Source organism: Polypterus senegalus, chromosome 5, assembly GCF_016835505.1.
Source record: "Polypterus senegalus isolate Bchr_013 chromosome 5, ASM1683550v1, whole genome shotgun sequence".
Classification (NCBI taxonomy): Eukaryota; Metazoa; Chordata; class Cladistia; order Polypteriformes; family Polypteridae; genus Polypterus; species Polypterus senegalus.
The window spans coordinates 163,404,185-163,420,407 of record NC_053158.1 but is presented as its reverse complement, the minus strand read 5'-3'; the positions used below and the strand labels follow the sequence as shown (position 1 = coordinate 163,420,407).

Here is a 16,223-nt window from a genome sequence, read left to right as displayed (position 1 = left end):
ATAGTACGTTTATTTTCTAAAGCCACATACTTTTGTTTATTACTTCCACTGGGGAAACGAGGATAAAGTCTTTATTGAACACATATTCTATTTGCAATGTTCATTTATAAACATACTGTAGCTTTTTGGACCTGTCGTCTCACAGTGGCCAAGTCCGTCTAAAGCATCACGCCTATGTGCCTTATTTTCTCAGACAATTCCTTTACTGGGTAATCCATCACCTGTATTCATGGATGGCTCAAGAAGACATGGGGGTCATGATAAAAGAAAAAAGGAGGCACGCCTATGGTAGAAGATGAAAAATTATGTTGTTTGACAAATAAAGTTTATAACAATAACCATGTAATAAATACAAAATGTGAATTGACCTACTTATTTAAATATTAGTGTGAAAATCCAGAATGAGAGTTTAAGGACAAAAGGATAACTTCTTTATCTTTCTGCCCTGTTGCATTCTTTCCATCTGTGTTTCTGTGTTAACAAAATTTATGTATAATGTCCGCTAAACCAGTGCTGCTGTGTATTAAGGGCTTTAGTACTATTTAAAAAAAACAAATGGTTGTTTAGTAAATGAGTATTTTGAATATCATTGCTTAGAGTGAGACATAAAACTAAAATCAAGATTAGAATGTATAAATACTTTGTCTCTGATGTTGTGGTGTAAACTTAGATCCACCTGACAAGAACTTTATCCATAATAAAAGTATTTCTGTTCTCTTTGTACTCTATTCCCAGGCCCTGACTAATTAGCTTATACTTGTGGATGTGTATCTTTATATATTTCATGTGGCTCATTCCTCAAATGCTTGTGTTTTTTTTTTCCTGTACATTCTGCACTCTACCAAGTTTCAGACGCTGCCCTTGGGATTTCTTTCTTCTTTTATTTTTTTGTTCTAGTTTCCTCACAACATTTCGTGGCATTTTGATGTCTGTCAGAAAAAGCTTTCATATTTTGCATGTTTGTTAGAAGTGGTCTTTATGACATTCCATACATGTAATGCCTTCTTTTTTAAAGTTTTCTTCCCCTTAATTATCTTTACTTTCCGTAATCTGCTATATTGTTGTGTCAATTATTAAAACATATACAATGCATATTTGAAAAAGCTAAGCATATGGACATTAGAAGTGACACGTACATTCACCTTCAGGGCTACAGTAAAAATGAGTCCAATTCACTGTCATCCTTTTGTCAAAGTGACGACTCCAAAACACCTTTTAGAATTTTGGAAGTTAAAAACAACATCACCTGGGTTTGAAAGTATACCTGCTGTCCACCATATCAGCTTTTAAAAGACATGAACAAAGAAAGGCCCTTAGTTTGTGATCTGGAGGATACCAGACGTCAGCTCTGCCACAGAAATCTCTCCAACCCTATCATAAGGTCGACCATATTGTAGCTTTGGCATTTAAGATGCTTAAGTTCAAGAGGCCACTGAGGGTGCACAACTGAAAAGACACTGGTAAAGCCCAGGTAAGACAGCAAAGCAATTTGAGTCAATCATGAAATAAGCACTGGAGCTCAAACTTTGTTTATAAAAGAATACTGAACTTTTGAAAAGCATGTGCTCAGATGTTTGAGAGTTTACTGAGAGCCATTCTGTTGTTGTGTTATACATATACATACATACGTGCATAATTTACACTGAAAAATCAGTACTTGATGGGTATCATTTTTCATTCATTGGCTGACATATACTGGCTCTCTTCAATTGAGGACCAGCAAAGACTCATTCTTATTCCTTTCTGAAGAAATTAAGATTAAGATAAGGGAAAAAATGAGGAATACAGAGATTCCATGATGTACTCACGTTGTTTCTTAACTCATAACAGTTTCTAAAGAGCCTAAGGCTGTGATTTTACTTATTCCACAAATGCCTTTAAAAGCAAAGAAAGATACAAAATCAAATAAAACAGCCCAATGAAAAAAAACCAATAGCGATTAATGAAATCAACCAGAATATTGCCAAAAAGTAGGGCATCTAGTATTGTAAAAAAGGGTGTTCAGCCCATACCTTCAGTGGTCATTGCTATATTCCCATTTCTAAAGCAGCAGTACACTTTGGTACAGAGTACAGCAATTATATGAGAGTTTCCAGAATGTTTCTTTTCTTTGTTTCTCCTGCCTAAAGAAGTCCTAATTTTTCCACATTTCTAGACAGTGAAAAAGCACTTTAAAGTTGAAGACAAATGCAAAGGCCTGCTGGCACAAAGCTCACAACAACCTTTACCTGTACTGAAAACACAAAAGTGGGTTTTACTCTCTGCAGAAGCCTCAAAAAATAAATGACACCAAAAATTAATCTTAAGCGCTTGCTACATCCAATAATAATAATTCCTTGTGCCTGTGAATGCAGCATTTCTTAAGGGTGATGGACTAATAGTGCAGTCTATTATCATGCACAGTGTGAGACAAGTGCTAAAGGCCAGACTTTTTAGAAAGAGGCAGAGGAAAAAGCAAAAAAGAGAAGAAAAACAATCCCCAGCAGCTTTGAATTCATGAGAATGAAACACCGCTCTCAGGTACGGTAAAAGCCTAGTGAGACAAGCTTCAAAGTATAATTTTAGCATCTAACACTCAATGACTTTGAAAGGGGATGAAAATGCGTGACAAGCTGGATTTTTCTTCATTAATTTAAAAAAAAATAAAACTTTCAGAAGTTTCCTGGCACCGTCTCCCACCTCAATATATAGTTTGAAAGACACAATCCGCACGCAGCCACGTCTGCATTAGAGGTAGTGCTCATCTCTTAAGACTTCATTATCCTGTACAGGCTTTGAGGTGGTTGGCACAATGAATCAGACAGCTTTCAACAGGCATTCTATCGACTTCTATTCACTGTTGCCCCTGAGTACGTGCTGCCTTAGTGGAGGCAGTCGACAGAAACAAAATGCTTCTTAAATTATTGTATTCTTTTTAAACAATTTAAAAAAAACAGACAATTTGCAAACATGAAGTTCAATTTGAAAGGTGCCCCTACGGAAGATATTGCGCTGGTAAAACTAATACCTGCAGAGAAGCACTAATTTCCTTCAACAGAAAGAGAGCTCTTAACACTTCACATAAACGACTCAAGATGGACTTTGGTGACATGACATGTTACATTTTTAGAAGTAACAAACACCTTAATGATTTGGGGGAGTGCAGACTGAAGAAAAATGCAGAATGAAGAAAAGAAAAAGTGGAATTAAACAACATGTTCAGCTAACACTGCAATGGGCACTGAACCCAATCTAACTAAAGTTACCCAAACAAGTTAAGCTGGTAACCATCATCTCTTTTTTCTACTTATGAGAAACAAATTTGAGGAAGAAGCTGCAATTGCAGGTATAAATTCAATTTACATATTGTATTTGAACTCATCATTGGTACGACTGGTTCTGTCTGGATACACAAAGGCAGCCTGTAGAAAATTTCATGTGTGTGAAGCTAAATGTGCTGTACTTTAAGAACCTTACCTAGCATAAATAAAAGCAGTAAGCTGACAAAGCCTGTAATAAGGGATGAAACCTAATGTTTGATTTATTACTTTTATTTGCTTGCAGCCCTACCAAAAAGTATAATGAGGAAAAAAGATGTTCCCTTCACTTAAAATATACAACATGCACATTGCCAAATCAAGTGTGCCTTTTTAAAGAAGATATGAGAGCTAACAGAGAAATGAACTTTGCTTTTGCACTTTGATATTGGTTGCTAGCGCCACAAAGGTGGCACCTTTCAAGGGTTGGACATCAAACAGACAACATATTTTCATGCCACTATAGTATCTGACATCTGTAATGGAAAAAAGGAAGTCATCAGCTTCTAACACAACCATATTCATCCAAATAATTCAGAACATTATGGTTCTACTGAATGCCACTGGATCTTATGGAGTATGGGGACCCACTGCCACCCTTCAATGTGGTCAATAAATGAGTAGACGGCTGAGCGATATTAATTCAACAGTGAAGTACATAAAATTGTTATTTTTGTTATTGTTACTGAAATTAAAGCATTAGCTATTCAAAATCTTCTCTAGTTACAAGAAACATATCTAGGGTGATTGATAATTGAAACATTTTAATACAGTTGAATAACAGGACCATCAATTTCCAAATAAAATATAAAAGTAAACTAAATGCATGAAACCAGCCACAAGATATGTGTAATTCAAATGGTTCACAACCTGAAATATACTTCCATTTTGTTTAATTATTAGCTTTACATTCTGAAATAGAGTGAGACTGCAATCATTTTAAAGAGCACTCAGAAAGTATTCAGACCACATTGTGTTATGTTGCATCCTTATGCTATTTATTTTTCCTTCATCAACTAACAGTCAATACCCCAGAATGACAAAGCGAAAACAAGATTTTACACATTTTTCAAATTATAAAACATAATAAAGGCCTTGTACTCAGTTGAAGAATCTTTGGTAGGAATTCCAGCTTCAAGTCTTCTTGGCTATGATGTAACAAGCTTTGCAAACCTGGATTTAGGGATATTCTGCCATTCTTCTCTGATGATCCTCTCAAGTTTGTCATGTTGTATGCAGAAAGTCATCACACAGCTATACTAAGGTCTCTTCAGAGATGCTCATTTGGGTTCAAGCACAGTCTCTGTGCAGCCACTCAAAGATATTCACAGTGTCTTCCTTTTCACACTCCTATGCTGTCTTTGCTTTGTGTTTAGAGTCATTATACTTTTTGAAGGTGAACCTTTGGCCCAGTCTGAGGGTCAGAGTGTTCTGGAGCAGGTTTACCTTAAGGATATTTCTGTTTTTTGCTCTGTTCAGCGTTCTGTGACCCTGACTAGTGTCCCCATCCCTGCCACTGAAAAAGAATCTCACAGGATGATGCAGCCACCACTATGCTTCACTGTTAGAATGGTGTTATGTAGGCGATGAGGGATGTATGGTTTTCTTGAGACATGACACAAAGAATTGACGACAAACCATACAGTTGTGATTTTATCAAACCAGAGAATATTGTTGTCACAGTCAGAGAATCCTTTAGGTGCCTTTTTACATACTCCAAGTGGGCTTTCATGTGTCTTTTACTGAGGAGAGGCTACCATCTGGCCACTCAGCGATGGTTGTCCTTTTGGATATTTCTTCTACCTCCACACAGGTTATCTGGAGCACAACCAAAATGACATTGGGTTCTTGGTCACCTGTTTTACTATGACCTTTGTCACCCAACTGCTTATCATGGCTAGGTGACCGGCTCTAGGAAGAGTGAAAGTTGTTCTAGACTTCCTCCATGTAAGAATTATGGAGGCCACTGTGCTCTTGTGAACTGTCAATGATGAAGAAATATTTTTGGAGCCTTACCAAAATCTGTGAGATAATCCTGTCTCTAAGCTCTGTAGACAATTCCTTCAACTTGAAAGTTCTTGATATTTTAGTTTATAATTAAAAAACGGAATAAGAATTTGAAGATCTAACAAATCACATTAAAGTTTGATAAATTCTGAAATGAATGATACCAAACATATACAGTAAATATAGGTTTTAAATTAAGCCCAATTTAAAGCGTGACAAAAAATGTGACATCAAATCTTTGCAGTTTTAGACTTAGGATTTTATATATTTGTGAAAGAAAATGTAACTGCTTGCAAGCTACTAAGTGTTAATAGCTGTTACATTATAACAGCAGGTTACTCATACAGGCGTCTGCCATAAAATAAGGTGAAGTAAGCTGAACTTGGGTAACTTCCTTTTTAGGAATGCGTCTGTCAGACACGGGAAAGATGACATTTCCTTCTTTGAGGCCCCTCTTGACACATACACAAAAAAGAAACGGTTGGCCGAATTGATGAAACTAGCCAACCCGTGGCGTACCATACACCGCATATTTAGGCCGGTTTTTTAATGATTTTAAAGCACAGGGAGAAAAATAACATTTGAAAAATCGGTAATGTAATAAATCAGCAAGAAAAGCAACATTGTAACAATGCACGGAATGAACCAACACACAATCGTCCGTGACTGAAAACTGGCGGACCGCCATCGCTCATGTGCCCACCTCCTGCTCGTCGAGTCGTTGTCGTCTTTGCACAGTCCAGATGCACCTGTGACTCATGTAGACTTTCCATGTTCCTGCAGGAGCATCTAAGAAGACGCATGTTTGTTGCCGATGCGAATTGCTGTATGTAGCGTGTAAAACAGTTTGCTATGGTGCACGCGGTCGTGCGTCGTAACCGCAAACTCGGTTTTTAAAGACTGCTTACTTCTTGGAGTTGGTGGACGTGGCTCCTTCCTGCGTGCGCCTTAGGTGTCTTACTTGTCGGTGGCTTAGAGAATCCACGCCCCTTCCGCCGTGTTTTCCATGGGTGTCTTGCCTTAGTGAATTATATATGTAGATAGTTAGATGCCGTTTTATAAGGAAGGGGGAAGAAGGAAAATGGATATTAAAGCTGATTAAAACCGGAAAACTTTGCTCTTCTGCTTTGTAAAGCATGAATCCATCTGTGACTGAATAAAGACTAATTGATTGAACTATTCCTGTTCTCCTCGGGGGGTTACTTCCAATTTAAAAAAGAGTTTATATAATCACGATGAATTCGGTAAAACAGGGCAGATAGTGCTAAAATAGGCCACAGCCAAAAATCCATACAGATAAACTTGAATAAAATTAACATTTACACAGATATTACAAAACCTTGATTTTGCTTTTGACATTCTGGTATTGAGTGTTGCTTGATAAGAAAAGAAAAAAAACAATATAAATGATTTTAGCATTAGGGTGCAACATAAAAATTAGAAAAAACTGATGGGGTCTGAATACCTTTTGAAGGCACTGTATAACAGAAGCTTACAAATATATCCAAGTTTCTAAACTGCTAAAGACGGTATATTCATTATTAATTTGATACTTGAATTTGAAATTTTACTTTCCGCTACTAAGAGTAAGTCTTGTAACTCATTTCCAATTAAAGAATGCCAGTTTGCAAAGATCCTGACCTCACTCCATTTACTTGGCATACTTGCTGCTAAGTGTAGGATTGTGTAAGCTAAATTGTTAACACGGAGACCTGTAAATTATTTACAACCTACCAAAGCACTTCATAGTTGAGTGTCTGCTTGCTTTATGAAATGGCATGACTAAAGATGAGGTAAAATGTATGGTTCTGTATGGAAGAAATGGCTCAAGTGGTTATTTTCCTAACATGAGGTGAGAAAGATTGACTAAGTGTTAAAAAAAACTTTCAGGGCACATATAAACATATAGAAAATGTGTGTGTATCCATACATTAGGGCTCTGGGGCCTACAGGTATATTAACAGTGCAGTTGACAATAGATAGACATAAACAAATATATATATATATCTTCCAGCCTCAATACAATGGTACCGGTGAATACTACAAAACAAGAATTAGTAGTTGTACTCGGTCTGAGGAAAATGATATTGAAGCATCCCTTCTCATAATACTACTTATTTAACACTAGAATTACAAAAGCCTACGAAAAAACTTGTAATTCCAGTCCACCTTAAATCCCTTTGCACTCCCCGTCAGTGTCTTTTGTCTTGTAAATGTGTCGATCAACACAAGCAGCCTACTATCCCATTCCCCCCACCGCTGCAGAATGGGCAAAAACTTCTCCCAGCTCAAGCCTTGATCATCTGGGAGTCAGGTACCTAGAGCTGCATAGGCAAAAAAGTATATCATTACTTGGAACATATGCATTTCATGTGTGTTCCATGTGTAAAAAGATCTATGTAAACACATCGTTAAAACAGAAACGTCTTTCATGTTTATGTAATAAATGACAAAATGTAGACACAAAGTGAAAGTACCTTTTGTGAAAGTGTTTATTTGATATTTGGACTTCAGACCTTTTGTGAAAATGTTTATTTGATATTTGGACTTCAGGCTTCACACATACTTCATGTCTACATTTTGTCATTTATTACTAAAACATGAAAAACGTTTCTGTTCTAATGATAGACACGGAACACACATGAAATGAATGTGTTCCAAATAATGATATATTATTTACCCTATACAACTTTGGGTACCTCACTCCCAGATAATCAAGGCTTGAGCTAGGGGAAGTTTTTGCCCTTTTTGCGGAGGTGGGTGGGGGATAGGATAGCAGGCTGCTTGCTGCTTGTGTTGATCAACACATTTACAACACTGAAGATGCTGATGAAGAAGTGTGAAGGGATTACGAGTATTTTCGTAGGCTTTGGTAATTCTAGTGTTAATTGCCATCATATCTACCACTGGCAGATCACTCACATGAAACCTGTGTGATCACTGCAGAAAAGTGTTTTTTCACTTAAAGCAGTTTAAAAGGAAAACCCATGAGCAGACAGCATGGACACTGCAGATTGTGATGCTGTCCAACAACACTTTGGCCTGAGGTTTGTCTCAGTTATGACTGCTAAGCATTTGCTTAATGATCCAAAGACACAAGCTACCAGTTGACATAACTTGCCACAGTGCCTCTGTGCTAGTATATATCCCGTGGTAGACTGGAATGACATCTAATGTTCATCCCAGAATCTCTGAAGTGGATATAATGCATGGCAAATTGCCCTTATTCCCTATTGAAAGCATTGTCTGAGCCAGAAATGTGTTAAAAAGGCACTCTGTCACTTGTAAGAAAAATACAATCTCATTAACTAAGTAAGAAAGGTCTGCAGCATCATGCAGGGGAGTTGGTGAGTTTTTATAAAATGTATGGATAAATGTCAGACTAAAAGAAGACAGTTTACGTTGTTTTCAATAAAAGCAGCAAAAATTGCTTCCCAACTGTTTATGTCAGGGTGTGTGTCACACAGAAAACCTCCTGAAATGCTGCACTTTGCTGGATGTCTTATCACTGAACACCAGATGCTGCCATTGAGCTCTGGTCACTATAATACTTTTCTTGAAAATAATTTTCCTGCAAGTACTGAATTTTACCTGTATAAAATTCAATTTGCATTTAAATCTGGAAAAGCAGTCAAGCTAATTTCAGAAAGTAACACAAAGGTTGGACCACAGATCTAATTTAGCATACACTACAAGTCCATTGTAAATTTTCGTGCCTCCTTAATAAAGGTGATATTACAGGACAATCATGTTTCCCCTTCACTTTAAAGTAGTTTTATTAAATGTTTCAAGGTTCTGACCACTAGCTAACAAAGTTCAGGTGAACTTTTAGCACACAGTGCTAAAAATAAAAGATTTAGAAAAAAAGCATAGGTAGAAAATTCTAAATACACCCTGGCAGTCAAGCAGAACAGTATGAAGGTGCATAAAATGGAGCTGGAAAAGACTATTGCTTCTTTTTCACTGACTGTAACTTGTGCCCAACAGCAGTATGGGAAACATAGAATTTCTTTTACGCTGGTTAATATGGTGATGCATTAACCGGCGAATCTAGAGTGCTCCACTGACAAGTGCCTAATATGAATGGAGTGAAGTCAACATCAGATTATAAAATCTTACTCATGATTTTCCCTGTATTTAATTTTTGTTAAATTACATCATTTGCCTTAATTTGAAAATTTGCAAGAAATGCAAAAAGGCACATTCTTAGAGAAAACCAGCAATGAAGTCTGTGACGCTCCATACTAACAGACTATAACTCATGCAGTCCTACAATGCAGAAGGTACACAGATTACTGGTATTCTATAGTAAAGCATTCCACTTATTAATCCTTTTTTATTTTATTTTAATTTGCTTATAAGTAATTTGCTCATAAGAAGAACTAGACTGAAATCAAGAACGCTTAAGATTAGGTAAAGCAGTCTAAGGTCTGTGTACAAATTAGATCTGTGTAGCATCAAATATTAATTAAAAGTATGAAGAATACTGTATATATTACAATGAATTTGATGTGAAGTAGTAGACTTTGGCACTTTTTGTTACGTGACAGGCTTGTGCAGAGCAAGGCACTAATCGATAGCCTACTGGTATACTGCAAAGTGCATCAGCCACACATCTGATGTTTTACTACTTCTATTTTCCTATATACTCCTCTATTTTATTGAATGTGGCATGAGAGGTCTTTGAATAGCTGCTGTGTTATTAAAATCTCAGATATGACACTGACATAAGTGTACAATAAATTCTTTTAAGTGTTCCCAGTTTGTAAATGTATCAGCTCCACCCAGACATACACCAGAACATAAAAGCCAAGTCGATTTTTTTTGTTGAAGGTATCAATTCATATAAATTGTAATTTCATCCTCCTTAACCAAATTTCATTTAGAATAATCAAGTAACAAATAGCAATTAATATTCATAATAGATTAAATAATGATTTACAAACCTAAGAAACAAACCCAGAGTTAGTGCAAGTCGGTGTATGTATCCTGCCACAGACTAGGACCCAATCCAGTTTGTGCCCAAAGCTGCCAGACGAGGCTCAATCCCACAACACTTTGACAATGAACTCGAGTACATGGATTCAGGAATGAATAAATACCCATGGCATTAAACTTGAAATGGGGTAAACATTAACCATTTATTTCAGACTACTCTGTTTCAACCCTAATATGATGATGATGATAAAGTGTCATCAGCTAAACATGCTGAGTAAAAACAAGCATTAGTGATGCAGAGTTTATATAATCACGATGAATTCGGTAAAACAGGGCAGATAGTGCTAAAATAGGCCACAGCCAAAAATCCATACAGATAAACTTGAATAAAATTAACATTTACACAGATATGTGACAGGTAAAGTTTAATGTAAGTAAAAGGAAAGTGGGAAGTAAAAATACACCATATAATTTTACAGTAGGGGATCTGAAGCTGGAATGTACAACTTGTAAGTCTTTAAGACTTAGAAGTTGCCGAGGAGCTGTCATTGTCATCACCCACTCTTTGCACACCAGCAATTAAGAAGGCAAATAAACCATTCAATTATATAGCTCCAGCACTGGGTGGAGTGGGTCACATCCAGAATGCTGCCTGCAGTATTGGTCTGTAGATAAATACAGAAGAAATAATGCCACGTAAGGAAGAGGTATTAGATTAGGTTACATTTATATAGCGCTTTTCTAGACACGGAAAGCACTTTACAAAGACAGCAGGGGAGCCTCTTCAACCACCATCAAAGTCATCAACTATGAGGAAAGATTTAAGAAAATTAATGCTTACATTTTAAACCCATGGAGACTGAGAGATAACCTGACGACAATAAGCACAGTAAACATTAGCAGTTATTTTGAAATTAGTTCAATAAAAACAGTGACACACAAGTGGAACTTATTGGGAAATTTCAGAACTTCAAGCAAGTCATGCAGTACCCTTGATGTAAACAGCTCCTTGGGAGACTCGCATCTTGTCTCAGTGGTGTAATTGAAATATTAAGTAAACAGGAAATGAAAAACTATAAAGTCTATTCTCATCAAAACATACACTTTTATATGGCCGTGGCTACGAAGGCAGGGAATTGATGAGAATGTCTCTTTCTGAGAATGAATTGCCACTCAGGTCAAATTCAACATGTGAGAAACCAACCTTTTTCCCTCATCTGCGTCAGCTGGTTCTCCATGCCCTGCTTGCTGATTATTATTATGTGTTACTCTGCTCCTTATAACCCAAAGGGATTTGTAAAGGCAAGCCTCTGCACTACACCATCAATGCCTTAACACTAAAATGTCTTAATTTAACACACAACGGAAATGCATGGCTTGGTCTCATGCATTCTTGAGAAATGTAATTTAAATGCAACAGCATGTACTTCCCTCAAAACCACTCTGTCAGTTGACAACCTTAGTGAAAATGTTAATACATAACCAGTTACAGACTCTAGTACTTCCCATGTGGATATGAAATTCAATATAAGAAGTGGAAAAAAATATTATTATTGATTAAGTCAGACGCTGAGCTTTAACATTCCAAAGGAATAGGCAAACCATTGGGCTTTAGTAAGAAGTCTTTCAGAACATGAAATTCATATGTCAGCCTAAAGAATTAAGAAAAGGAAATTCTCAACATTTACCTAACATGCTACCTGAAGGCTATTTCTGATTTAAGCTTTAAAAGTCTAACATGTACAAAGGCTCAGGTGGGCTTCCTTTACAAACCACAGGGAACAAAATCCACTAGTATTAACAGTGTATTATGCACTGACATACTATAAAGGAGGCTGAAAAACTCAACAATTACATAAATGTCCTGCACAAAGGTTGAAAGCACAGTCGTTACTGGTGCATAAGATCAGCTACAAAACTAAACTTGAAATCTTTGATTTTCAAATGAGAAGCCGCTGCATCCAAATATGCAAGTACTCTGTATGAGTCCTCTGCAGAATGCTGTTAAACCTGGTTGCCATTCATATAGAACGAAGAACAATAGTAACTTCATCCAAACGTCCCTCCATCCATCCATTATCCACTGCTTATCCAACCAAACATATAATAAAAATAAGAACAGCAACAATGGAATTATTCATTAAGCAGCCTTAACTAAACAAAGCCTGATATAGAATCACTGCTGATTTACAAGTCACATTTTGCTCAATTTTTTCTATTTAGATCAGTTAAGATTTCATGCAAATTTGATAGATCAACTATGCAAACATCTGACACGTCATCACCTTCTACTTGCAATAAGGAATAGTAAGAGCTAATAATAGTTATAGTTAACAGTTAAGCTCAGAGATACGCAGGTGGGTGAGCCCATAGTGTCCTGGATAATGGACCCCCTGTTGGGCAGATGGCAGTGTGTGAAACTCGAGGACTGTGTCTATGATATGGATGTGAGCAACACTGGAGCACCACAAGGAACAGTCCTGCCTCCTTTTCTCTTCACTCTGTACAACTCAGGTTACATACTGTATTACATCAGGTCATGTCACTTTAAGAAATTCTCAGATGATTTGGGGGGTTGCAGGTGTGCAGGATGAGAGACACAGCATAGGAGTCAGGCCGATAACTTTGTTTCTTGGTGCAGAAAGAATTGTCTGCAACTTAACTTGTCAGCAAAACCAAGGAACTGGTGATTGACGTTTGCTGCATCAAAAACCGTCTGCATTAGGTCACTATGTAGGAGTGGATGTAGTACAAAGAATTCCATTTTTTTTTTTCACACTTACATTTTTCATTGTAATCTTATGGATCCAGTAACAAACATGCACAAGGCAGGATAGAAAACCTACATGGGCACACAAACATTTACATCAGGCAAATTTATAGTGTCATGTCTCTGGACAGTGTAAAGGAAGAGGGACCACAGAACTTGATGTAACGGAGCTGCGCAGAAGGTGGACGACGAGTGAGAAAGAGAGCTCAGCTGACGTCAAGAGGAAGCTCTCTGCTTGCAGAGATTTAGTGGCAATACCTGCACGCTCAGGCATAAGATTTCTGTTATTGTTCTTTATGTGAAAGCACTGCCTCAGAAGGTCTATGCAATCCAGATGTCATGAGTTCACAGGTAACCACCGGCAGTTACCGGAGTGCAAAATGTGCTGCCTGGGATGGACTGTGGTGTGATTCCATGAAAAATGAAGTGGAGTACATGGATTCAAAAAAGAATACATATCCATGACATCAAACTTGAAATGGCATAAATATTAACCATTTATTAACCATTTCAATGAATAACAACTGAAATATGAAGATAACAATGTGTAAACTATATACTGTACATGACTTGGTTCCAAGCACTATGCTATCATGTTTTATCATTTAAATTCTCAATTAATATTTCTTTGTGTGCGGTATTCCTACTACAATGAAGATGCTGTAATTTAAGTTAAGAGGGGATTGCAAATTGCCTCTATGTATGAACCCTAGAATCGACTGGTGCCTTGTCTAGGGTGGGTTTTTACCTTGCATCCCAAGAACCTCAATTGAACTAAGCAGGTCTTTAATGTTAATGTGCATTATCTTATCTCTGCTGAATGTAAATAAGCATATTTTCCATCCATCCATTTTCCAACCCGCTGAATCCGAATACAGGGTCACGGGGGTCTGCTGGAGCCAATCCCAGCCAACACAGGGCACAAGGCAGGAACCAATCCTGGGCAGGGTGCCAACCCACCGCAGTAAGCATATTTTACTTAATTCAAATTATTAAAAACTAGAGTTGTGTTTCTGAAATTCCAATTTGCAGAGGTGTTCTCAAAGTATACACTGGCCCTTCTAGATACTTCTCCACTTCCTATTGTGTTTGTTGCTCTGTACTTTTAATTCTTAGGCAGACCTTACCAGGTAGACATGCCAAGACTTGATTTTGGCTGGGTGACGTACACTGAAAACTATCCTACGCACAGTTCAAGGAACTGACTTCCTTCTACAAATGTATTGGAGAGATCACTGATAACATATTATAACACATGTAAAAAGTACAAGCATTGCAAGAGTTCTCAGGCATTCTTTTACCAAGTTAATTTACCAAACCTATCATGGAATCTCAAAGGTTTAAGACAGTATTTATACATCCAGGAGTAATAATTATCCTGTTGCTTTAATAATAATAATAATACATTTTATTTATATAGCGCCTTTCCCGTGCTCAAGGCACTACACAGAGGTCAAGAGAGAATGGCAGGGTATACAGTATATAGCATTGTACAAACCAAATAAAGAAGATTAAGACAGTAAATTCAGAGAAAAGCCTAACAGACAACATAATTGATGGCCTAGCACACACACACACAGGTTACATGAGCATCTTAACACAGAGGTAAACTGAGAGAAGGGTAATAAAGTCAGGTAGAGCTAAAAGCCTTCCTGAACAGATGAGTTTTAAGTTGTTTTTTAAAAGAATTCAAGGAGTTAGCTGATCTAATTAATTTCAGTAGGTCATTCCAGAGTCTGGGCGCTATACAGCTGAAGGCCCTGTCACTCATGGAGTGAAGATTAGTGTGCGGGGAAAAATCAGAGGACCTTAGTGGGCGGGCAGGTACATAGAGATGGAGAAGATCACTGATGTAGACCAGCAGAAGTTTCTTCTGCCTTCTACCTATCCCCGGGGTGGGTGAAATAACTTCTTGAATTAACCAGTTAAAATGAGTTAAAGTGAGTTAAAATTATGTTAACAGTAATGGTTTATTTTTATCTCGACCACAGCTTTCAAGGTCGATGCATAGGGTGTGGTGGACCAATGCCATGGCCTCCACACTCCCCTGATTTGACATCCTGTGATTTCTGGTTATGGGGTAAGATAAAGGAGCATGCATAGCAGGAAAGTTCATGATATCAGTGACCTGAAGGACAGATTACTGACTGTGGTATCATCTATTTCCCATGAAATGTGTGTCTGGGCTTGAAATGGTACTGTTGCTCGTTGGTTTTTGTGTGTTGAACACAATTTTCTAAATTTTTTAAATACATAACAGTTTCATGTTATAATCAAAAAAAAATTGTTAAATGGCAATTGCAAAGAGGAAAACCGATGCAGGTTTCCCAATGGCAGTGAATCTGTCAACCACCAAAGGATCTTATCAAATAAACAACACAAAGAAGGAGTGTATTCCCAAACATCAGCTGCTTCTTCACAATGAATATTTGCACTTCCACAGACTTTTTACTCTCCTGTCCCTGCACCAAAACAGACTTTCATCTCAATCCAAAAATGAAAGTATTACTTAAGAGATGCAGAGTTGAATCAGCCAAAGAGGAAGACAGTATTGAAGCAATGGGTGCACCGAAGCAGACTGCCAAGAATACAGGACTGCTTTGATAAATAATATAAACTTCAGCTAAAATCTGTCTCTGCTGACGAAGCATATTCTGAAAGCAGTGGACTGTAAAAAGTTGTATTACAAATTTAACCTAAGATGCAACAAGTTTTGACTACACTTCATATTTGCAGTCCATAAACCCTGCATTAATTTCAATAAATTATTCTTTCCATCTCCTTTTCTGTCAAAGATAATAACAAAAATGTATACATTAACCTATTATAATCACAAACCCTGTCACATACAACAAAATATTTTCCTAGATTTATGCTAGAAGAGATGGGGTCAAACTCAGATACCAGACAGTTCAAATAATAAATCAAAGAAACCTCAAGCTCCAGAATAACTCACCATTCATTCTGCTCTTGTATATCTTTGGCCCAAGAGCCTGTCCCATCTGTGGCAAAGCCCATGTCATCATGAGAGCTGGAAGATGACTGGTCTGAGAGGCGAGCTGGAAGGACAGGCGGTCTGTCATCTTCAATAATGACAGTGTCATCCTGAGGCATGTTCACTGTGGGAGACAGCTGGTAATTACCTGTGGAGAAAAGGAGGACGTATACATATTTGACATGACTTAAATTTTATAATGGAATTATTAATAAAA

At 37.3% G+C, this 16,223-nt stretch overlaps 1 protein-coding gene across 5 annotated transcripts in view; it reads right to left on the bottom strand.

Annotated features, from left to right (window-relative positions):
* The window catches only part of pard3aa (par-3 family cell polarity regulator alpha, a), a 900,153-nt gene that overhangs the window by 308,318 nt on the left and 575,612 nt on the right, over positions 1-16,223 (bottom strand). For all 5 annotated transcript variants that reach the window (XM_039753567.1, XM_039753563.1, XM_039753564.1 and 2 more), the window contains one exon: positions 15,968-16,154. In XM_039753567.1, coding sequence (XP_039609501.1) covers positions 15,968-16,154 — 187 coding nt within the window. The remainder of the gene's footprint in view (positions 1-15,967; positions 16,155-16,223) is intronic.